At 45.9% G+C, this 26,113-nt stretch overlaps 1 protein-coding gene across 14 annotated transcripts in view; it reads left to right on the forward strand.

The window, feature by feature from the left end:
• Positions 1-26,113, forward strand: part of LOC147014660 (SUMO-specific isopeptidase USPL1-like) — a 212,004-nt gene that overhangs the window by 40,261 nt on the left and 145,630 nt on the right. For all 14 annotated transcript variants that reach the window (XR_015050852.1, XR_015050851.1, XR_015050853.1 and 11 more), the window contains exon 5: positions 19,112-19,241. Coding sequence is in view for 10 of the 14 variants with exons in the window: in XM_085852816.1 (XP_085708942.1) it covers positions 19,112-19,241 (130 nt within the window). In the remaining 4 variants the exon portion in view is untranslated. The remainder of the gene's footprint in view (positions 1-19,111; positions 19,242-26,113) is intronic.

Below are 26,113 nucleotides of genomic sequence, written 5' to 3' on the forward strand. Positions count from 1 at the left end.
ATATTCAAGGGCTTACTGTATATATGTATATGTATGTGTATGTACGTATATATATATATATATATATATATATATATGTATATATATGTATATATATATGTATATATATGTATATATATGTATATATATATGTATATATATATATATATATATGTATATATATATGTATATATATGTATATATATGTATATATATATATATATATATATATATATATATATATATATATATATAATATTATGGCAGTCACATCGGCCAATCGGCCCAGACACAATGAGCTGGATCGAGGGCCTATTTGAGCCTTTACCTAGCTCAATTAATTCGTCTGAGGTCGATCAAGCGACACGCCGGATTCCTCCTCCCACCGAGCCACTCAAAATGATGAATTATTGCGGTTTGTCACACTCATTGGGAGAGGGGTTTGGACTTGAATGCTTTTCATCCCACTAAATCTGTCCTTTCTAGAAATTACAGTGGCCTGCCTACAAAAGGATTCACCGCTACCAATAACGCCACATTTACATTCATTACAAATTATGTTGAAACAATTTTTCCAAATGAACTTTTTTATTCATAACTGAAGAGATCAAACGAAACAGTTATAGTTGAAGGAGGTTACATGTCAGGAATACCTGCAAAAAACATGTACAAGTCAAAATTTCCTGTTGTAAAAATATTCAGCCCCTTTGGTCAGTACTTGGTGGAAGCACCTTTCGCAGCAATGACTGCTATGAGTCTTTTTGGGTAGATCTCCACCAGCCTTGCACAGTGAGATGGTGAAATATTTACCCATTCTTCACGTGAAAATTTCTCTAGTTCTGCCAAGTTTGTTGGGGATCATCGATGGACTGCAATCTTCAAGTCTCGCTATAAATGTTCAACTGGGTTCAAGGCAGGACTTTGATTGGGCCACTCAAGAACATTAATTTTATCCTTATTCAGCCACTTCAGTGTGGCTTTACCTTTGTGCTTCAGATCATTGTCATGCTGAAATGTGAATCTCCTACCCAGTTTCAGATTCATTGCTGACTCAAGCAGGTTTTCATCAAGGATTCTCCTGTACTTTGCACCGTCTATTTTCCCTTCTATCCTGACAAGCTTGTCTGTCCCTGCTGATGAAAAGCAGTCCCATAACATGATGCTGCCACCACCATGCTTGACAGTAGGGATGGTGTTGATTGGGTGATGTGCAGTGTTTGGCTTGCTCCAGATGTAACGCATTTAATTTGGACCAAAAAGTTCAATTTTCGTCTCGTCTGACCACAAAACCATTTTCGCAAACTCCATGTGAGCTTTTAGATGCGTCTTTTTCAGTAATGGCTTCTTTCTTGCTACCCGTCTATAAAGGCCAAATTTGTGAACGGAATGGGATGTTGTTGATTGATGAACACTGACCCCCATCTCAGACATGCAGATCTTTCAAAGTCATTGGCGGATTTACAGTGATGTCCCAAACCAGTTTCCTTCTTGTCCGCTTCTGAGTTTTGATGTGCGACCTAATCATGGTTGAGTCTGGGTGGTATGATACATCTTGCACTTCTTAATGATGATTTCACTGTTCTCACATTGATGAGTGACTGAAATTTTATTATAACCCTCTCCTGAATGCTTCTCCACCACTTTATGTCTGACTTCTTTCGAAAGCTCCTTGGTCTTCATGTTTGCCTTGTTGGTTGACTAAAGTGAGTTGCACCTTAAATCTCCTTGTCTGCATTTTTTTTCGCTTTTTCACTTTGGAGTAGTTTGCGAAAACGCTATATATTAAGTTTGATTTGAAAGCATCATGAAATAAGTTCAGGTAGCATCAAAATGTGAAAACTTTGGAGGGGGTGAATATTTTTGCAGGCCACTGTATAAGCCTGCACGGCTTTGCAATTGTGGTGACATGAAAAAGTTATCACGAGATCCAGTGCATTCATATGTGTACTCCAGAAAAGGGGTAGGAAAAACAGGGATCACACCAACACTTTACGTATAAACTTATTAATTGATGCCGAAATACGCGCCCTGGATTTCGTATGGACAGAAGAGTCTTAAGTAAACTATTCCTTAATGGGCCCTGAAGCATACCACAGTAGATGGACCAGGAGAAGGATGAGAGAGAAATATCAGCTATGGGCTGTGTGGGCACCTTGATGCTCTTCATAAAGTGAACTGCTCTGTAGCTTGGACATAGAGGGGCAGCGCACTCTGCATCGATAGGAACCCAGCCATTCTCATGCGGGCAAGAGGTGGAAAAGCGATTGTGCAGGTCCTGCAGCCTTGGCTTTCTGTACCGTACTGAACTGGAACCCTCAAACGGGACTCGACCCTGTGAACTGGATCGGACCATGACGACGTTCTGACCTCTTCCAGACTGGACTCTCACTAAACCACAACGCGACCTCTGGACAATCAGACTCCTGTGGGTGTGTGGACCTTATATGGGCATCTAGGACACCGGCTTTTGACGTCATCCCACCCTGTCCCAGTTTGGCCGTAAATTCTTGGGAAATCCGCCTCGTCTCTCGACTCCTCCAGAATGTGTGAGGCTCAGGTTTTGGCACAAAAATGAGTGTGTGTCTGCCATTACAAGGCCAGACTCCTCTATAAAGCACATATAAGATGGATTACAAAGAATACAACATTAAAAAGGGTTTTAAGGGAGCAGTGGTTTTCGACACAAACATTAGTGAGGGAAGACCACAGCTTTCTACACAAATATTGACGCATAATCCTTCATCACAATTAAATTACCTCATTCTTGTACTCGTACATGTACCAAGGAAACTATTTCTAAGGTGTATGATCTAAACCCTTTAGAAGCCATTTTTGCAACACTCACACACGCACGCACACACGCGCACACACACACACACACACACACACACACACACACACACACACACACACACACACACACACACACACACACACACACACACGCACACACTTTAAGGATCTGCTGAGGTTTTGGAGGATTAAGTTGGTAACTTTTTTTTCATCAAGGTTTTACTTAAGAATGATGTTCATGAGGTGCATCTCTCCAAAGTCAGTATTTTATACCTTCCCTTTCCCTTGTTCACATCTTCCATGAGTATCTGCCAATATAAGCTTTGTTAAATATAGCAGACAAAGAAGTCAGACGATACCTGTTGAGTTTATAGTAACACAATCAGCCTGACTCCTTGCACTGAAGTCTTTGACAGAAATGGACTTGCTTGTACCATACAAAGGTTTACAGTTTTTGTGGACCGATTGCACATCCATTGACTTGTCACGGTTTTGACACTACTAGGGTCACAATGGTCCTCTTGCTACTGTGCTCACGACGACATTGCTGTTTCGCATAGTCATGGAACTTAGGCCTTCTTTTAATTGCAGTGAATTTACCAACTTTTTCTGTGAGACTATTTAACATGACTGGAGAAACTGTATGTACAAATTTCCTGTCTCACGTACTAGGCTGCAAAGTACAATTGAAGTTGTACGCAGGAAGAAAGCGTCTTTTGGGTGGAGAAAAAATAAAAAGGAATCTTTTGGGGTAATCCGGGTCATTCGCTTGTTCGAGCACCTGGACAGTGAATGCCGTTTCTGTGTCAGAGTTTACGTTTTTCTTCAGCGAATCAGTCGTAGATTTGGAAACTTATGCAACATGGGTCAAAAGTGAATGTCAAAAACGGCTTGGATGGGGCAAAACGGAATTTATGTGGCCACGTAAAGAACCTCCTGACAAGTTTGGGCAGCAGGTATGTAAAAAATCCTGGCCGCTGATATTTCCCTCCCCCTCTCTTGGGAGGAGTTTTAGTGCTGTTGTGGTGTTCATCTTTTTTTTTTCTTCTGTTGTTGCTGCTCTTTAGCGATAGGCCGAAAGCCCCTGCTTTGCTATGAGTACGCGACGGCACGGCACGAAACGTGGAGGGGGAGAAGTGCAGGGCGAGAGGAAAGGAAGGAGGATCCGGTTGATTAATGACCCAGCAGTTGCTGGCGAAAGGCTGTGCCAGGCCGGGGAAAAGACGGGCTTGTCGCTCCTTGGATTTGTTTGTCTGTGCGATTTGAATGTATGCCTTCCTGCACATGAGTCTCCCTCTGTGGGATTCCAGTATCAAGCTCTCCCTGGGAGTTGGAAACTTCGTTCTGAAAGTCCACTGACAATGGTGCTAACTGTAAAACGAATGGGGATCATCACAAAATATTTTACTGCTTTTTGGGTATAAAAGTAATTGGGGGGGGGGGTGAGGGGATGGCTGGGAATCCAGGAATCCAGGACGTATTCTGATAAGGCTCAGATAGGTTGTATCTGCCCATCATTGATCGATTACGAATCTGCAGAATCTGAGATCATATTGAAGAGACTCCCCCCTCAAAACCCCGACTCCTTCTCCCACATAGAACGAACACTTGTCACCTTATTCTCTTGAGTCTAGTACACACTCATGCATCAAGCTCACCCCCCTTTTTGGGGGGGGGTAACAGCTAAAATCTTTGAAAACATGGTGCCACCAGGAGCGAAAGGCAAGAATTCTAATAATACATCGGTCACAATACCAATTTGTTTGTAATCAACTGAATAAAGTTGTAAAGTATGCATTTTAATCATTATATTTATCAGGTGATGAATATTTCCAGTAAATGAGTGAATTGTGCATTCATAAATGTAAGAAGCTCTGAAATTGCGTAATATTTAACAGCAATGAAGCAGGAAGCAATAATCGGATCTCTGGTTTCCCTTGTTCTTTACCCCAATGTGTGTATGGCTTATAGGGGTGGCTATTTATTTTATTTGCTTAGTGAGGGGGAGGGGTTTGGGGGTGTGTGGTTGGGGGCATAGAATCCAGGAAGATTTGCTTCACTTAAGTGGGGACATACATGATCGTGTAACGGGATTTGTGAGCTATTTCTGAGAATTTTTTCTTTCTTCTCCATTATATTACGAAAATATAAAATTATTTTGTAGTTTATGTTGTATTTCAATTTCATTGGTATTTTAACTGTTCTAGAACGTACTTTTAATACTCACCATTTCCCTCCCAAATATATACACGTAATTCTTCCTGTGTAAACAAGCCGTGATCATGGAATTTCCTTATGAGGTAAGAATGGAAAATACGATTCTACATACCTATTGTGCACCCCCTCCCTCTCCCCCCCAAAAAACAACTTCAAAACATATTATTTATAGAAAAAAGTGAGCACTATAACCAAGAAACTATGATAAGTGCTCCAGATTAGCTGAACTAGCGCTGCACTTATCTCGACCAAATGAAGGCAGGGCTTGAAAATACATCCTGTTAGGGTCGTGATTGGCATGTGTGAAGCCCCTCTGGGCACAGGTCTCTCCTCGGTATTGTCACTGCTGCGGCGCAGAGTGCGAACGTCCGCAAGGAACGCAAGACTGTCGGCGTCACGAGCGTGCAACATGTCTCGAGATACAGATGCAGTTGAAGACTTGCAGCTGTGGCGTGGGAAAGGGCATGTGGGAAGGTTAACACCGGTTGTGGGGCAGCACTGAAACTTGCAGGAGATTTTATTTCTTTTAATAGGAAGACGCGTCGAGGATGAAATTTCTCCCAGCTGAATTTCTTCCATCTCTGGACTCCTCCAAAGCAGCCAGGCATATTTTCTTGTTTTGATTGTTTACATATTGTCCTTTATCAAAAGAAGCCCCTCTTTGGGTGTCATGCCCTCATTACTCACTATAATCCGACAGAACTACATACGCATCAAATATGGCAAAAGCTTGTTTTATTTATTTATTATTGCTGCTTTCTGCTTGTTGAAAATACTGCACTTTCACGATCCTGAAAAAATTTGGAGAAAGTGATGACACGAGCAGATTTTTTTTTTATCTGGCTTGCCTCTAAAATATGACCTATGTAAGGTGTGTTGAGGTCCAGCGGCATGTAGTACTCTTGAGAGAATCTGTACTTGCTGGCTCGCTCTGCAGCCCTCTCGGCTCATCGGGGAGATAAGTGACCGGGAGAAAGGTGGAGCTTCACTGTGGGTCCGGCTTCAAGCCTCGTGTGCACTCCTGATAACGGCGGCGCCTGAGCCTGCTGCTTGGCCTGTCGCATTCCTGCGCACCTCGTTTGTCTCGAGCTTTTATCTTCTGGCTGTCTGTTCGGGCTTCAGCCGGCCCCCCGCCCCGGCCCGAGCACACTGTCCACCGGAGGGTCTGCGGTAGTAATTTAAGGGAGATGCAGCATGGTGCGCGAGACCCTGAATGAATTTTTAAACCTCATTGAATACGATGCGGTGTTTTCAAGAAACTTCTCTGGCTTTCAAGTTTAGCCACACATGTCCCTCGACAAAACTTGCCTGCAGTCTCTTCCCTCGATTCCCTTTTCCCCCAACGTTTTGTTTGAAGTTCTTGTGTTTAACGTTTTTACACTTACTTATTTATTAATTTCGATGTACCTTGACATTCGGCTCCTCCTGGGAACATTCTCGTGCTTCCATGAGGCATAAAGTTGTCGTCTGCCCTGTGAGGCTTACTTGGTTGTGCATATCGGGTGTTCCTGTTTTGTATAATCAACTCACCTCTTCAGGTAGAAAGCTGAACTTGAAAATGAGTTAGCTATGCCGATAATTCTACAGTGTCGTGTTCTATTAACAGCCTAATCTAAGCGTTTCACAAAATGTGTGTTTTAAAATGGCAAGAAGTCAGGATTATTTATCGACCAGAAACTTTCTTTCCATCTGGATGTACATTCACAGGTCCTGATGATGTGGAAACATTGCGACAGAGTGACGCCCTCGAGGCCTCCCTTTGGTTGTTTTCCTTGAAATTCGCTCATTCTTAGGGAGGACTATTTGGTTGAGTACGATAAGGTTGAGAAACATGCTCTAACCACAGCTTTGATCTTTGACATCACTGTCGGTGTTTAATGAAATGGCACATTTTCCCATCTTGCAGTCATTTCATCCAAACGCGATTTCCCTGAGTTCTGTCTGTTTTATCTGCGTTCTCTTGTCTGTATCGTCGCCTGCCAATCAGCCTTTCCCCATGTTTGTTTACTCATCTGCTTATTTACTCTTCAAATGTATATGCTGTCCCTTCTTTGTGATTAGCTATGCCTAGTATCTATAGCATGTGCGTACGGTATTTATATTAGGGTTTGTCTGTTCGGCATCCCCATTGGACCAAGTATCTCATGATGCTGGTATTCAGGTTTGTTTCCCTTTTTGGTTATTGGTATTTTTACCTTGTCTACTAATTATTTTACCTTTTTGTTTGTTATTTTTACCTTTTCTACTGATTAATGTCTTTGTGATTCATTTAAAAGGACACCGGAAGACTCTTCACGTCTTTGTCCTATATGCCATGAGGAGGGTAAGGGGGAAGAGGAAGTTCATAAATAAATGCTTATGTGCGGTGTTCAAAAGGCTTTGCAAATGAGGTACTCATGATAGTCCAAGACACGCAAAAAAGTGTGTGAGTGCCTGCGTGTGTGTCACAGCTTGGCTCTCCAGCAACATGCATGACAATTTGGACATCTTAAGTCAGATGCTGCACGTAGAGTTTTACAAAATAGTTACTGGCGATTTAGCAGATCCAGAACTAATGTAATGTAATGTAAACAATCTCTTTACTTCACATAATATGAGACTTCGTGTCCATGCACATGTGAAATACGGTTTGTTTATAAATCCTGTATTTGCACACTATTCAGCTTGAAAACTCAGGCAAAACCAAAATTACGTACAACAACTTTCTATGTCTTTTTTGCCGGTGTATAGGCGTGAAAGGACAGGTTGGAGTTTGTTTTTGTCAGACTTCAAATATTTATCATGACTATTTTTTTTTTCTCTGCATGGGTTGTAATCAAAACATACCTTTCTTTCATGAGAGATGATGGGTTGTTCAGTTTTCAAATGAACATAAACTTAGAATTCCTGTTGAATGTTCAAAATTTTTCTCTGGGTGGTGTATAGGCAATCGACTACTGCCTCCATCGTGCCTGAAAATAATATGTATTGCCTCATTTCTTCTCCATGGGTGGGAATCAAAACTTATCTTTCTTTCATGATAGAAGAGACATTGTTCAGTCTTTAAATGTACATCAGAGGCCCTAACCTGAGGCCCTCGGACTGAAGCCTGAGGCCTATAAATGGCAGACATATGATATGTTTTTCAGATTACAATTGTGGGCTGAGTCAGGCCAGTAAGCCAAGCTCCGGTTGGGACGGACAAAACTTCAGAGCGATTGGCTGAGAATATTATAGTGGACTAGCAGGTACCTGCGGAACAGCTGCACAATGTGACTTCAAGTCCTCAACTTCTCCCCCCCCCCACCCCACTCCCCAACCCAAAGTCATCAATCGGCCCTCCAAAACTTCAACTCAAGCCCCCTTCTCAAACCCCAAGTCATCAAGCCCCCTTCCCAAACCCCAAGTCATCAAGCCCACTTCCCAAACCTAAATTCATTAAGCCCTCTTCCCAAACCCCAAGTCAAGTTGCACAATGTGACTTCAAGTCCTCAACTTCTCTCCCCCTCCCAAACCCAAAGTCATCAATCACCCCTCCAAAACTTCAACTAAAGCCCCCCTCCGAAGTCATCAAGCCCCCTTCCCAAACCCCAAGTCATCAAGTCCCCCTTTCCAAACCCTAAGTCACCAAGGTCTCCTCACAAACCCCAAGTCCTCAACCTCGCCCTCGCAAACATCCATTTCTCCTCCACTATGGGATACCAACTATTTTTTTCGGTCAAAGGTCAACTCAAGGTCAGCTTTCTAAAATAAATTTTCATCTGAAAAATAATCAATTTTAATCCGATTGACCTGAGCTATTATTAGGTCATCTCTGCCGAGATGACCTAATAAAGCGGGACCAAATGTCCGTACGTCCGTCCGTCAACAATTTTTCTTTCCGATCTTGATGAAACTTATTATGTGGGTAGAGGTCGATGAGTGTTGCACAACGATACAACTTTTGTCCGGGTTCATGGTCAGGGACGAGGTTACGAGGTCACGTAAGTTATAAAAATCGCCATTTTCAAAACTTATCTAGTCTGCCATTCTACAAGATATTCGGCAACTGTTTATTGATTATGATAGTAAAAAATATTATCTTGTATCTAACGAGACAGATTTTTGAATTTCCTTCCCGTTTGATCGTCACGTGATCTGGAAGATGGCCAAAAACGCCGATGCGATTCGCAAAGAAGGAAGGAAGAAGAAATGAAATATAAATATAAAACACATTTTTAGCCTTTTATGTTTATACATTTTCCGCCGAAGGTGCAAAAGTTTCAAAACCCGAAATGTAAACGTCGGCATTTATTTTCAAAATATAATTTTGTGCGCGTGCGCCAAAATGCCGAGTCATCTTTAACCAAACTGCGCAGTTCGAGCTGCGCAGTGTCTTCGGTCATAACTGAACATTGAGAACTTGTGGTACAGTCAAAGCTCGTTACTATGCCACCTCGCTTCTATGCCACTCTCGCTATTATACCACTTTTGCTCGGTCCCGACAAAATTCAATACAAAATAAATTTACTATGCCACCCCCTACTCTCGCTACCATGCCACTACTGTGTGACTGTTAAAAGGCACGAGTCGTGAAAAAGTCTGTATTGCGCAGTGCTCGATTATCACACTCACGTCCAAAGGCGAAGCGACGAACTACAGTCCAGCTGCGCACAACATAACTCAATACGTACGCGCATAGTCAGACTGTGTCAAAACACGCGATTCTTCTCCCCGATGCCAGCCACAACAAGCCAATCACAACACGCACAACAAGACACAAAAAAGCGCGAGCACACACACAGACACGCAGGCACACGTACAACAGTGACATCATTTTTTTTCAAATTCAGCCCATAATGTCAGCTCAGAAACGCAAGCGAACCGACTTTACGCTGAAGGAGAAGAAGGAGATCATCGATGCCGCGAAGAAGGAGCCGAATCAGTCCAAGTTGGCCAGGGAGATTAGCAAGAAATGGGGGCGTCGAAGTTAAGAGAACCACCGTGAAGGGCATTCTCAGCAAGAAGGATGCAATCGAGGCTGCAATCAAAGCTGGATTTCCATCGAAGCGCATGAAGTTGACGCAGGCTCACGACCCGAAGCTTGATGAGGGAGTGCTCATGTGGCTGAAGCAATCAAGAGGACAGAATGTGCCTATCAGCGGCGATCTGATCAAGGAGAAGGCGATGAAACTGGCCGAGCTGATGCACATCCCAGACTTCATGGCGAGCGACGGTTGGTTGGGCAATTTCAAGAAGCGCCACGGCATCACGTTCAAGACAGTGCAGGGCGAAGCTGGAGCGGTGGATTCGCAATCCCTTCTTGAGTGGCAACAATAGGTTCTCCGGCCCTTACTGGCAGTTCTCCGCAGACGACGTCTTCAACCTGGACGAGACTGGACTCTTCTGGCAGCTGCTTCCGAACAAGACCATGGCTTTCAGGGGAGAGCGGTGTACTGGAGGAAAGAAAAGCAAGCAAAGGATCACTCTTCTGGTTGGGGCAAACATGAGCGGCAGCGAGAAGTTCCCTCTTCTGGTGATTGGCAATTCCAAGAAACCCCGTGCCTTCAAGAACAAAGAGATCCCGGTGAAGTACAAGGCGAACTCGAAGGCGTGGATGACGGCGGAGCTTTTCGAGGAGATGTTGCGTGCGTGGGACGGACGACTCGGCCAGCAGGGACGCAGAGTGCTGGTCTGTCTCGATAACTTCTCTGGCCACCCTCCCAAGCTCGAGCTGAACAACATCCAACCGGTCTTCTTCCCACCCAACACGACAGCCAATTCGCAACCAATGGATCAGGGAATTATAGAGAACCTCAAGCGCCACTACAAGAAGCTCCTGCTATGCCGCCGGCTTGAGGCCATAGACGAGGGAAAGGAGTTCAAGTTCACGTTGCTCGACGCTCTACACGTCACCCGGCGTGCTTGGGAGCAGGTCAGCAAGTCGACGATCAGGAACTGTTTCGCGAAGGCCAAGTTCATCGAAGAGGAGATCCAAACTGAGCCACAGGATGCGGAGCTGCCCGACATCTGGGAAGCTCTGCCTGCCGAGGAAAAGATGCACGAGAACAAGGAGATCGAGCTGTCTGACTTTCTCAAAGCCGACGAGCGCCTCGCGACTGGCGGGTATTTCACGCTGGAGGAGATTGCGGAGGAGATTCTGTGCAGTGAGGAGCCGGTGGAAAGCGAAGATGACGAGGTAACTGTTGAGGAGGAAATCGTTCCGTTCGAGGAAGCCCAGCGTGCTTGCAGCACCGTCCGGAAGTTCATGCAGCAGAGAAGCGGGAAGCCCGGTGTGATGCAAGCGTGCGATCGGCTAGACAACGAGATGCACGAGATCCGCCGAAAGAAGATGAGCCAGCCGACGATTCTTGAAAGCTTTGTGTGTCGTGAATTTCTCGCCATGCCATATGTTAGTGTGTGAACTCTGTTAGTGTGTGTATGTTCTCCATTCACTTAGCTTATACAACAGTCGTGCCTTTTACTTGCTGGAATAAATTTTGTCTAAAGATTAACTACAGATGGGTAACTTGAGAAAATAAGGCCGATTTTACAAAATCTCGTTACTATGCCACTCTCGCTACTATGCCATTTTTGCTCGGTCCCGACGGTGGCATAGTAACGAGCTTTGACTGTATTATAGAGATGACCGTCACCCCGACACGGGGGTAATTTTTAAGATCATCAATTGTAATCTTAATGAAATAAACAATTGATGTATCCATGGCAATTTTTTGGAGGAGTGGGGAGCTGGATTTTGCAAGTATATCTTGTTACTTCCAAAATTGAAGATTTTTAAAAGTATATTGGTCGGTTGACTTTGTTATTCTGTTTGTTTGTTTGTATGTCAATTGCTAACAGGTCACAATTTTAAACTGATTTTCACAAAACTTCACCACCTGCTAGAATTAGTCAAAAGCAAGAAGCCTATTGTTTTTGAGGTTAAAAGGTCAACATAGGCCAAAGGTCAACAAATTTGTCAGATTTCTGAAATCCTCAATTTTCATCTGATTGACAAGAAAATTGAACAGGATTTGCATATCATGTCACAATTCAACCAACAATGATTTTTGAGGTTAACAGAAGCCAAAAGGTCAACATCGGCCGAATTTCTAAAATTGTCAATTTTCATCCGATTGACTTGAAATTTGAAGAGGAGTTGCATATTTATTCATTGAATTCAAGCACCAATTATGATTGAGGTCAACATAGGCCAAAAGTTCAACTTAGGTCAGGTCAGGGATGGGAGCATGCACCGGAGCAGCGCGTCACTGCGTCCACTTTCCGCCAGTACTCCAGGGGCCTCAGTCTGGCCATCCCCCAGGCATATGGCTGGGCCATCCCCATCTCCTTGAGATGCTGATTAACTTGCTGCAACCAGGAGTCACGTGGTCAGCCTATTGGCCTCCTCCACTCAAGAGGCTCCCTCGCTGAGAAAATCTGATGAGCAGGAACAGTATCAGGAAAACAAGCCACTTGTCCATACATCAGCAGTCATTGATGCTCAAGAAATATGCCGGTAACAAATCTCATTTGAGTCTCTCTCAGCAACTGCTTGTTGGACACAAAGTCTAACCAGTGACAGCCAATGATTCTCCGAAGAGACCTGGTACCAAAGGAATTAAGTCTCCATCTCAGATCCCTGGTCAGAGTCCAAGTCTCACATCTGTAGAGCAAGACTGAAAGCACCAAGGACCTGAAGACTCGGTCTTTCGTCCTCCTACATTGGTACCAACAGTGCCACACCCCATGATCCAGTGAATCCATGACTCCCCAGGCCTGACCCAGACATCTATTGACCTCTGGCTCACGGCCATCAGAGACTTGAATATCACTGCCAAGGTAATTGAATCTCTCCGTGACCTAAACATCCTCAACACAAATGGGTACAGACAAGATAGCAGCATCCAAGATGTCATTGAAAGCCAGGATCTTAGTTTTGACCCAGGAAACCCGTAATCCAAGCGGCTCTGACTCCTCATTCAGCACCTCGAGGGCCCCCAAAAGGATATCCAGAGTCTCCGCAAAGATGACTGCATCATCTGTGAAATCAATATCAGAGATCTTGGCATTCCCAAACGATGCACCGCAGCTTGATCTCTCCGACATCCTCCCCAAAATCCAGTCCATACAAGTGCTGAAAAGTGTGGAGGCCAGTACACACCCCTGATGAACTCCAGTAACAACTGGAAATAAGTTGGAGATGGTATCACCACATCTCAGAGCACTCTCAGTACCAGAGTGTAGTTCAGACATCAGATTGATCAGTTTTGGTGGCACCCCACAAAGACCAAGAATCCTCTAGAGGGCACCGCAATTCACTGAATCCAACTTTGTGCAGTGATCAACATAGGCTGCAAACAGCCCCTGCCGAAACTCTCGTCTGCGTTTGGTGAGGACCCAACAGGCAAGGATACGGTCAGTCATTGACCTCTTTGGTGTGAAGCCTGATTGCTTTGGGCGCTGGTGCTCAAACAGATGGTGATGAACCCTATCAGTAATTATCCGAGCAAAGACCTTGCCCTGCACTGAGAGCAGCATCACCCTTCAGTCATTGTCGTTGTCCTGTCGATCACTCTTCCCTTTTCAGAGAGGGATAACAAGGCCCCTTTTTCACTCAGTTGGGATGATGCCTGAGTTCCAGACAGAGCACAGAACTGCATGCAACGACGTGAGAACAGCATTTCCACCAGCCTTGAGAAGTTCAACATGCCACAGATCCCAGGAGCTTTCCCCATTTCAACCGGTTCACCGCATCCTGTGTTTCCACAAGCGAAGTTGGATCACAGTTGATTGGAGGGTCAGCAATAGGGATAGTAATGCCTCTGACATCCAACTCAACAGATGGTGGATTAGCCTGGTATAGCCACTTAAAATAACCATCCCAGCTGGCCTTCACTTCGGACTCCTCTGCCAAGAGCCTACAACCCTCTGCTCTAACTGCGGTACATCGAGGGATGGGCTTGGAGGAACGCAATGTGCAAATTCCCTTGTAAGGAGGACAATAATTACCTGACCACAAGTGATGCTCTACCCTCTCAGATTCCTAGCATATCGACTTCCTTGTCCACCCTCAGTGCACGTACAGTTTTACTCCTCAACTCCCTGAACACCTCAGCTCTCCCATTCAGCCTGGCCCTGCGACTCTGGTCAATGGTATCCAGTGTCCCTTGAGAGACAAAATTCTTCTTCGCCCTACCCCTACGGTGAGTTCCAAGAAATCCACCGGCAATATCAAGGTTTGTGGTCTTGAAGGCACTCCACTACTTTTCAGGATTCCCCAAAGCACCCAGACCCCCCAAATCCTCACTCAACCTGTTCACAAACTCCTCAGCTACCCTCTCACCCTTGCGCATGCCAACATCCAGCCTTGGCTGGGATGGTACCATTCTCCCGGATTTAAGCTGCATCTTCAGAGTTGCGACCACAACCCTGTGGTCGGTGTTGAGGAACTGAACACTCCGGTCGACCCTGCAGTTCTGGATCATCCTCCAGCGACCATCAACGAGCACATGGTCAATCTCCTTTGCCACACCACCAGCGTTGGAATACCAAGTCTAACGATGAGCCTGTGTGAGCTGAAACTATGAACCAGCCACCCTAAGTCCATGACTTCGAAGTCCATGACGTCGTGCAAAGTCTTTCCTCGGCCCACCTGAGCTCCTGACCACATACAAAGCTTTTGTCCGCAGCATGATGGAGTACTGCTCTCCCCTTTGGGCTGGTGCTCCTGCCTCTCACCTTTCTCGGCTTCACACTGTGGAAACCAAGGCATTTAGGATCATTGGTATCTCCTGCGATGAGGCTGAGTCTTTTGGCCTCTCACTCTCTCACTGCAGGCAGGTCGGTGGTCTTTCTGTCTTCAACCATCTTCTCTCCAGCCTGGCCCCCCTGCTCTGTCTCAGATTTGTCCCCCCCCCCTATATTTCCGCAGGGCACTCAAGGTCCGCCAACAACCCCCTTCTGGTAAAACTACGAAAATCACGAATCACTGCTCAACTTCACTCTCTCATTCCTTTTTTTTCCCCACCTTTGGAATATACTCCCACACTCTCTTCCTTCCTATTCTTCCCTCCAGGCCTTCAAAACAGCTGTTCACCACCGTCTCTTATCTTCCCCCATCTAAAACCTCGATCTTTTATACCCCCGTTAATCCACACCAAACCCCTCTCCTTCAAATTCCCTGCATTCCTTCCTGAAAGTCCTTGTAATGTCCATGTTGTATTACCCATGTTCCCAGCCCAAACCCTCTCCCTTCCACAGATCACCTAATGTCTCTGTTCCCCACTGTTTTGTCTTTCCCTTCCACCCCCCTATTGTCTCATGCCTCCCCTTGCTGTGCGTTGTGTGTTAGTTCTCTTAGACGAGCCTCAACAATGTACACAAAAAAATATCCTCGAGGAACTTAGTGCTATTCTGGTTCACAGTTCCAGACCCATGGGGACCAACACATGTCTCATTACCCTCCCTATCAGTTCCAGTCGATGCATTGAAATCCTCCAAGACTAGAAGAGTATCTCGCCTGGGCCACTGACCAACCACAGACTCCAGCGTGGCATATAATGTGTCCTTCCTGGTGATATCACTCTCCTTAGTTGGACCATATACAAAGACCAGGGAAATGACACCCAAGGAGTGGTGAATCATTCATCTCATGATGCACTTGTTGATTGATATTACCTCAATTATCATTGGAGTCAGCTTATTGGACACAGCGACAGCAACTCCTTGGGCATGGTAACCATCAGAGCGACCAGACCAATAGTAGGTGTAACCACCCACCATGATCTCGCCACTATCTAGTCTCTCAACCTCAAAGATTGCTGCAATACCGATGTTCAAACGGTTGAACTCAGATGATAACAGAAACAGGTAGATGATCATCCTCTCTTCGGGATGGGATATTCCAGGCACCCACCAGGAAAGGACCACCTCAGGTTAACCCAAGGAGACCGCCGTCTGGTGGACGACAAATCATCTCCACCCTGATACACACTACCGCAATCTGACCCAGAAAGTTTACCCCGTGGTTTTCCTCCTATCATAAAAGTGTGGGGTCTCAAAGGCTTTGCTCCAACCCCGGCATCCAGTGAGCTGCCCTGCGAAGGATAGCTGCACAAGAGGTACTCCAATGGAGTGGGTTGTCAGTTTTCTTTGCGTATACCTTTTCTTTTACGGAGTGAAGTGTTTTACAGTGGCCGCGGTGCAAATCCTGCCACCAACCTCCTAAAAAACAAAAGTAACCCAACTGCAGGAGGTGGTCCGCAGACACAGTTGGGCACCAGATATGGATGGCCGTTGGCTCACAAGGAGCTCCTCCGCCCTTTGACAGGCTTTGTTTTCAATCTTGCTGGGTGTCCATTTCCATACACCTTCCTCACCAGGAAACCTGATGGGGGAGATGGTTTTGTCACCGACAACCCGACCATGAAACAGGTTCGTACAGGTTTACATGGTACCTACAGCAAGTCACAGATCAAATCTGGCCTGACCTGACAATGTAAATTAATGTAATAAACAATCATTTTTGTCTCTCAGCACCTCAAGGGCCCCCAAAATGCTGTTAGGAGCCCAGCCATCCGCTTGGTGTCCAGATGTCATCCTGAGCGAGTGGTTCATTCTCCGTCGTCCCGGGCGAGTTGTTCATACTCCGTCGTCCCTGGCGAGTTGTTCGTGCTCAGTCTTCCCGGGCGAGTTGTTCGTGCTCCGGCGTCCCTGGCGAGTTGTTCATACTCCGTCGTCCCTGGCGAGTTGTTCGTGCTCAGTCTTCCCGGGCGAGTTGTTCGTGCTCCGGCGTCCCGGGCGAGTTGTTCATGCTCAGTCATTCTGAGCGAGGAGTTGTGAAATAACACCTGATTTCTGAGCCGTTTGCCGAATTAACATATTTTCTAAATTACCGAGCCTTTTTTTTTTCCACCCGTCACATACAACTGTTTGTAAAGCCTCATGTTTGTGGGCGTATCCTTGAAACATCCATATAAATCCAACGTTTTTCGATGAAAGCTACTCAAGGATTTTGGGTTGCATGCAGGATGTACTGTTGTCCATAATCACACTTACTCCAACCTTCTGATTCCCCAAAAATTGCTGATATCGCGTGTGTGTGTGTGTGTGTGTGTGTGTGTGTGTGTGTGTGTGTGTGTGTGTGTGTGTGTGTGTGTGTGTGTGTGTGTGTGTGTGTGTGTGTGTGTGTGTGTGTGTGTGTGTGTTAGTTTTATAAAGCATAACATAACATATTCTCTCTGATAACTCTCCTACCTGCACTCCTCTCTGTTTGTCCGATCCTTGCTTTACCCCCTCCCAATACAGTGCAGCACCCTCCTCTCACTCTCACTCTCACTCTCACTCTGTCTCTGGATATATCTAGACTGTGGTTATGACCTGGCAGGGTTTTTTGTCCGAATGCATCAGGGCAGTGTTTGTCTCTGGACGCGTCGGGGTGGTGTTTGTCTCCGGACGTGTTGGGGTGGTGTTTGTCTCTGTACGCGTCGGGGCGGTATCTGTCTCCGGACGCGTTGGCGCAGTTTCAATCTGGTGCCTTATTTATAATATTACCAGTAGAAAATGAATTTCAGACATTATTTTGTTTCCATCGTCACTGTTAATCAATGCAGAACCTTTTGATGACATTACGTGGCAGAGGTATGCGCTCTACTGAGTGCCCTTCTCGTTGTTGTTATTACTTTTGTGATTAGAAGCAGCTTTTGAAAAAGCCTCAGTAATGTGGAACGATGCTCAAACTGCTATGTGTATGCACCTTAACATGGTGTTTTTCTAAGGTGAAAGAAGGAAATACAACATGGGAATTCACGCAGATCTTTTGCAGTTGATGCTAAAGCAACATAGGCTAAACATCCTGCAAAAATAAGGCAAAGGCCTCTTTACTCGTGATACAGTTAAGGCCTCTGAAGTGTTGCTCTTAATACCCTCTTCTCCCAGGGGTAATACCCTCTCCTCCCAGTGGGAGAGAATTTGCGTCGGCCCAACCTTTGGAACCCCCTGGGATGGATGAGGGGTGGCAAATCAAGTAGCTACAACCTTTGTGTTGTGACGCTTCGTTCCCTTGACAAGTTTGGTCTCGATTGGATAAGTAATGACTGAATTAATTTGCCACAGACAGGCAGAAACCAAATTGTGTATTTTAGTATTATAATTTTAGGGGTGGAGGGGGCTGGTCTCGAGTTATGTACACTCCCCTCTAAGCTCTCGAGCCTGGGTTTGAATCCCGACCCAGCTATAAACTGTCATCCCGGTGTTTTACAGGCAGGGTGATTCATCAATCTGTGCCGTCCCTCGGATGGACATTAAACTGGATGTCCCGTCCACTGGCATTAGTTGGTGGACGTTAAAGATCCCACGGTGTACTTCATGAAGAGTAGGTGAGCTATTGCCAGCACCCTGAACAAATTCCAAATTTCTGCTCTAACCTTCGTCGACTATCATGCCTGGCCAGCGGTTCGTGAAGGACTTGGACCTAGCCTCCCTGGCGAACCCCACAAGAACATGGGAATTATCGTGGCCATTAAAGAAGAATATGGAGTATAATAATTTACAGATTTAATTTCTAACCCTAACAACTTGGGACTCATTCATGTGCAGTGCCATTAATTGTGCTCTTCTAAGGCCCATCAATTTATTACATATGCTTGTGCTGGTGTCAAAAAACATTGCCATATGTACGTACGTAATGAATAGACAGCCTCTCATGAGTAGTTGGGGAATTTGGGTTGTGTGAGGATTTGTGAGATGCTTCTGCTTTTGAGTTTAAACAAGGTGCATTGGAATGTAATTGAGGTTTTTATTCTTCCTTAAGGCCACATGGGTGTTGATCATTGCTTTGTGTACGACTCGTCATTTTGCGTGGCGTGACTTCTTTGTACGGCACATGACCTCTTCACAGGGTTCATCTAGTGCATCAGTTTACTGCAGCAAAATGATTTTGCTTGGCGTTCTCTGCAAAAACCGTGCATATTGTATTTCAGACAAAAATGTCTAATAGCACCTTTCTTAGGACTTTTCAAGGAACCATTAAAGCCTTCGGTCTTCACCCTTGATGCATTTGGAATTGCCATCCTTCAGCCCCGTAACTGCGGCAGAACTGATGTTTCTGCACATTCCGGTTGGATTTCCAACAAGCAATGAACAAATGTGGTGTGTGATGCAGGTCGGGCCGAGGGCCCAGCTTTGGCGTGGCCCCATCTGCTCCGTGCTTCACCAAAGCTTGAAGCTCTCTTCCTGCTCAGTTACTCTTGGGAGTCTCGCTGTGAGCACTGTGAAAATCCCTCACGTTATCTGTGAGTACCTGCCCCCTCCTCTATTCCCAATCAACCCCACTGTATCCCCACGCACCCCTCTCTCCTCCACACAGCCATCCTCCTTGTACTTCATCTATAATCATACATTGCTCAGTCAAATTTGGGGTAGGGGTGGTGGGGTAGAAATCTTAAACTCTGCGAATGCTTGGAGCTGACCTATGGCTCTTCACATCAAGGAAACGTCCAGACGTTTTTGATTGGTCGAACTCGTGTTTCATTATTAATCTAGAGCTCTTCACACCCTGCTACACCCTCAGTATTGCGTACGTGTACGGAATTGATACTGGGTACCTGAATTGCTCTAATGCACGACACCGATGTTTGGCGGCTGGACCCGTGAATTTGCCTTGTGTTAACATGCAGTGTCTGCCCCAACAGCTGTTGCATCCTTTGGGTGTTTAAACTTGCAGCTTTCTTTCTCTTCCCTTCTTTCCTCCATCCTCCTCCCTCGCCCTCTCTTCTGCTCTTCTGGCATGCTATGTTCCTATGGCGATACCAAAGAATGTACAAATGGCTCCCCCCACCTTCCAAATATTAAGATTGATGATGGCCTTCTCTCTGACACCCACCGCTGTTTTATTCCAGCCAAAGAAATAGATCTTGAACATTTCGAAGGCTCGAGTCTTGGTCACCTTCCCATCTTCTGAAACCTCTTGGCTTTCGTCTAACCTCCACGGGTCTTACCCTCGTTCTCTTTTGCTGAAGGAGACGTTTTTATTTTTTTTTGTTATCTCATTTCCGCTGGTGAATCATTCAGTGAATAGTGCAGCAACCTGTGTCCATATTATTTGAGGAAGAACTGTGAATTGAAGCAGAAAATATTTGGAGCCAGCTATTTTGGCCTACTTTCTTTTTTTCTCACCTACTTTTTCTTTTTTTCATTTTCAGTGCAAGCAGCTCACTTTCATCAGATTCTATCCATCCTCTGATATGAATCTCTCGACTGAGAAACGTTGTTGATGCCAGCGTCAGATTAATGTCATCTTCCTTGTCTATCTTCGAAATTTGTCTTTTGCTTGCTTTTCCCAATCGTTTCCTGTTTCCATCCCTCTGGTCTCTTTTATTTCCCTCGGCAGATACATTCGAATGTCATGTCATGTTGCTTGCGAGCTGTCTCGCTGAAATCCGATCTTTTTTTTTTGTCTATTTATCAAACTGTTGGTTTTGCCAAAGAAATGTTGGCCTTTTAAACCAGGTCTATAAATTTTAGTCTTGCACTAAGACCCACTTTGTGTCTGATATGTACAGGAACACTTCCACGTGGGTGAAGGATCTTTTTGTTTGTTCATGACTTGTTCTGCTTTTGGCTGTGTTTTATGTGTGAGCCAAGCTTTGCCACCTTGTCGTTATGTTTAATTGAAGTTCGGTCCCAGGTGAGCATCAATTTTGTAAAACTCAACCAGACTTCAACTCATGTGTGCGTCTCTGGTTCCATTTTAGTTTTGGTGAACCTGTCCTCTTGAGTTACTGGCTCTCTCTGCTCGATGTGCCAGACCTCAACCAATTGGTTGATATCCAATGGTTTGCCTCCAAATTCGGGGTGGATTTCAACCGACGTTGTTGATGAGTGGTTAAAGACTGTTGTAAACAATCTAAAAATAAAAAAATAATAAAAATTGTTTTGCAATCATCAATCAAATGTACCAGCCTCTTGACAGACCGTCGACGCAGCTGAAGCTGTTCCTGGGCAAGAGTATGCCAGGTGGGGTGGACGTGCCAGGCGGTTTGGACCTGCTGGGTGGTTTGCCTTTGTCTTCAAAGCAGCCAGTCAAGGCAGGAATTTATGTTTAGGGTGCTGCGATAACTATTTTACTGTTTGTGAAAGACATCATGGGATCTTTAATGTCCACCGATGAAAGGTGCTAGCAGACTGGTCCTCTGACTTAGTTTACTGGATGGTACGCACATTGATGCCTTGCCCTGCCTGCGAAACCCCAGGGTGACAGTTTATAGTTGAGTCAGGATTTCAACGCAGGCTTGACAGCTCAGAGGCTACACTGCCACTCCCTCTTGGGCCAAGGCTATCCTGCCAGCTCTGTTTTAACAATACGATGGTTTCGATTTCGATTGCCTTGTTTTTATTTAATTTTTGCTTATTTATTGCAAGCGTACACATATTTAATTGTTATTTTTGGGTTCTTCCCCTCCACTCCCCGTTATCCACAAACATTTCTGGGACGTCTCTCAAACACGATGTCAAACCCATCAGTGATCGATAACCTGTTACTTTTATTGACCATACTCATGTCTTGTAACTAGTTGTGGTGCTATTGTAAACTAGCTTGCACCTTTTGTCACTTAAAAAAAATATCATAAGGATCTATAATCATTCAGACGATAAAGCAACAGACGTCGAATGATTCCCCAGTGGCATGGTGTACTGATTAGTGAAGCTCTCTCTGACTTGGTTGCCTTAATAGGCCCTTTGCTGCCTTCATTTGGTACAGGCATTGACCGCCTGACCATGTTCCTTAAATCGCTATCACATATCATGTATATACAGTATTAGTTTTACTTTATTAGTTTCCCATGTGGTTGAATTGGTTTTATAGTTTAGATGTTTGATTTTAAAGATTTTTCATGCATTGTGCTACATACATCAATGATAAGTATGTGCAACTGGTGGAAGGACACAGAGTTTTTGGCCTACTAACCAAAGGTCAGGTCAGGGTCAGGTATGGGAGCATGTGCCAGAACAGCGCGTCGCTGCGTCCACTTTCCACCGGTACTCCAGGGGCCTCTGTCTGGCCATCCCCCAGGCAGATGCCAGGCCCATCCCCATCTCCTTGAGATGATGGTCAACCTGCTGCAACCACGAGGCACGTGGTCGGCCCACTGGCCTCCTCCACTCATGAGACTCCCTCGCTGAGAGAATCTGGTGAGCAGGATCAGCGTCAGGAAAACGAGCCACATGTCCATACAACCGCAACTGACGCTCACGGACTATGCATGTAACAAATCTCATCCGAGTCTCTCTCAGCACCCGCTCGTTGGACACAAAATCCGACCAGCGATAGCCAAGGATTCTCCGAAGAGACCTGGTACCAAAGGAATTAAGTCTCCGTCTCAGATCCTTGGTCAGAGTTCAAGTCTCACATCCATAGAGCAAGATTGGAAGTACCAAGGACCTGAAGAATCGGACTTTCGTCCGACCGCACAGGTACCGGCAGCGCCACACCCCATGATCCAGTGAATCCATGACTCCCCAGGCCCGACCCAGACGTCTATTGACCTCTGACTCACAGCCAGAAGAGACATGAATATCACTGCCAAGGTAAGTGAATCTCTCCACGACCTCAACATCCTCACCACAAACAGACACAGACAGGACAGCAGCATCCAAGATGTCACCGAAAGCCTGGATCTTAGTTTTGACCCAAGAAACCCATAATCCCAGTGGCTCAGACTCCTCATTCAGCACCTCGAGGGCCCCCAAAAGGATATCTAAAGTCTCCGCAAAGATGACTGCATCATCTGCAAAATCAAGGTCCGATATCTTGACATTCCCAAACGATGCACCGCAGCTTGATCTCTCCGACATCCTCCCTAAAATCCAGTCCATACAAGTGCTGAAAAGTGTAGGGGCCAGTACACACCCCTGATGAACTCCAGTAACAACTGGAAATAAGTCAGAGATGGTACCACCACACTTCACAACACTCTCAGTACCAGAGTAGAGTTCAGACATCAGATCGATCAGTTTTGGTGGCACCCCACGAAGACCAAGAATCCTCCAGAGGACATCTCGATTCACTGAATCGAACACTTTACAGAGATCAACATAGGCTGCAAGCAGCCCCTGCCAAAACTCTCGTCTGCATTCGGTGAGGACACGAAGATCAAGGATACGGTCAATCGTTGACCTCTTTGGTGTAAAGCCTGACTGCTCTGGATGCTGGTACTCAAGCAGATGGTGGCGAACCCAATCAAGAATTATCCGAGCAAAGACCTTGCCCGGCACTGAGAGCAGCGTCACCCCTCGGTAGTTGTTGCAGTCTTGGCGATCACCCTTCCCTTTCCAGAGAGGGACAACAAGACCCCTCTTCCAGTCAGTTGGGATGATGCCTGTGTTCCAGGCAGAGCACAAAACTGCATGCAACGACACGAGTGCAGCATTTCCACCAGCCTTGAGAAGTTCAGCATGGATGCCACAGATCCCTGGAGCTTTGCCCCGTTTCAACTGTTTCACCGCAGCCCGTGTTTCCACAAGCGAAGGTGGACCACAGTTGATTCGAGGGTCAGCAACAGGGATTGTAACACCCTTGACGTCCAACTCGACAGCTGGGGGATCAGCCTGTTATAACCGCTCAAAGTAACCGGCCCAGCGGGCCTTCACTTCAGACTCCTCTGTCAAGAGCCTACCACTCTCTGCTCTAACTGCAGTGCTCCGAGGGATGGGCTTGGATGAACGCAATGTGCGAATTCCCCTGTAAGCAGGACGAGAATCACCTGTCCACAGGTGATGCTCTACCCCCTCACAGATTCCTCGCACATAGGCCTCCTTGTCCACCCTCAGTGCACGTACAGTTTTACGCCTCAGCTCCCTGAACAGCTCAACTCTGCCATTCAGCCTGGCCCTGCGACTCTGGTCAATGATATCCAGTGTCCCTTGAGAGACAAAATTCTTCTTTGCTCTGCGGTGAGTTCCAAGACATCCACCAGCAACATCAAGGACGGTGGTCTTGAAGGCACTCCACAACTCTTCAGGACCCCCCAAAGCACCCAGACCCCCCCCCCCCAAGTGTCCACTCAGCCTGTTCGCAAACTCCTCAGCTACTCTCTCATCCCTGAGCTTGCCAACATCCAACCTAGCCTGGGATGGTACCATTCTCCAGGATTTAAGGTGCAGCTTTAGAGTTGCTACAACAAGCCTGTGGTCATTATTGAGGAACTGAGCACTCCGGTCGACCCTGCAGTTCTGGATCATCCTCCAACGACCGTCAACGAGGACATGGTCAATCTCCTTTGCCACACCGCCAACGTTGGAATACCAAGTCCAGCGATGAGCTTGTGGGCGCTGAAACCATGAACCAGCCACCCTAAGTCCATGACTTCTTGCAAAGTCAAGGAACTTAGTGCTATTCTGGTTCATAGTTCCTGACCCATGGGGACCAACATACACCTCATGACCATCCCTATCAGTTCCAGTTGATGCATTAAAATCCCCCAAGACTAGAAGTGTATCTCGTCTGGGGCACTGACCAACCACAGACTCAAGCGTGGGGTAGAATGCATCCTTCACGGTGAGAACACTCGCCTCAGTCGGAGCATAAACAGAGACCAGGGAAATGACACCTCAGGAGTGACGAATCCTTAATCTCATAATACGCTCGTTGACCGGTGTTACCTCAATTATCATTGGGGTCAGCTTATTGGACACAGCTACAGCAACTCCTTGGGTATGGTAACCATCAGAGCGACCAGACCAATAGTAGGTGTAACCACCCACCATTATCTCGCCGCAATCCGGTCTCCGAACCTCAGAGAGTGCTGCAATCCTGATGTCCAACTGCTTGAGCTCAGATGATAACAGAGACAGGTGATCATCCTCTCTTATGGATAGGACATTCCAGGTACCCACCCGAAGGGACTGCCTCAGGTTAACCCAAGGAGACCGCCGTCTGGTCGACGACACCTCAGCACCACTCCGACACACTCTCCCGCAATCTGACCCAGGGATGTTACCCCGTGGTTGCCCTCCTATCATCAAAGATTGAGGGTCCTGAAGGCTTTGCCCCAATCCCGTCATCCGGTGAGCTGCCCTGCGAAGGGAAGCTGCACAGGAGGTACTCCCACGGAGTTGGTTTTCAGATTTTTTTGCGTTTTTGTGTTTTGCGGAATGAAGGGTTTTACGGTGGCAGAGTGCAAATCCTGCCACCAACCTCCTAATAAAAAAAGTAACCCAACTGCAGGAGGACGTCCGCAGACACAGTTGGGCACTAGATATGGATCGCCGTTGGCTCACAAGGAGCTCCTCCGCCCTTTGGAGGAGACTGTGCTATACTAACTAACTAAGGAGACTAACCAAAGGAGACTGTGCTATACAGGCAGACGAGCATTGAAGGATGTTTTCTTTTCTTTCTTTTCAAAAAATTATCTTGAACCGCACGATCAGGATTGGCTATAACGTGTTCTCATTATCTGATCATTTGTGTTCAAGAGAAAACTGTGTTGAAAAACTGATTTGTCGACTTGTGAGATTGGATCTTCGTTGAAACATTTCTTGATGAACGGTTTCAAGATTGCTGATCATAAAACCTGTGAAGTGAAGTGGTTTGTATCCACCAAAATGGAAGATGCATGATTGAAAAGTTTTAAGTCTTTCCGTCAGGCATTGATCAGACACACTTGTCCATTTCACTTGGATAACAATCCCCGAGTTCAGTTTTCAATCTATGAGGATGATCTTGGGCCCAGCCCATGTCAAAAACAACATGTTTACGTGATGGAGCTCCCAAATCGTTGTGCAGTTTATAAGAGGCATGATGGATTGGGGCACTCTCTTGGGGGTGGGGGGCCTTTGTGCCACACCCAAAAAGCACCACATTGCTTGTGGTGGAAAGGGGGGGGTGGAGGAAGGGGATGGGGTGGGGGTGGTGGTAAGCGGTCCTCAACTCTCTAAACATTGCACTTGCAGTTACATGCACCAAATATAACCATAATCTTTTGAAGCAAAAAATCACTTTAATGAGTGCCATATTGACATTAAGGTGGCTGAGGTCAGGATGAAACTGCTAGCAGGTGTGCCTGAGCATTGCAAATTTGCCGCATTACTTACAACTTCTTTACTGGTTTGTAAGGAAATGGTGATCTTGTGGAAACGACCACCTTTTTGGGACACATTCCCCCCC

Source organism: Eptatretus burgeri, chromosome 13 (genome assembly GCF_056783735.1).
Source record: "Eptatretus burgeri isolate ZD-2024b chromosome 13, Ebu_testis_v1, whole genome shotgun sequence".
Lineage (NCBI taxonomy): Eukaryota > Metazoa > Chordata > Myxini > Myxiniformes > Myxinidae > Eptatretus > Eptatretus burgeri.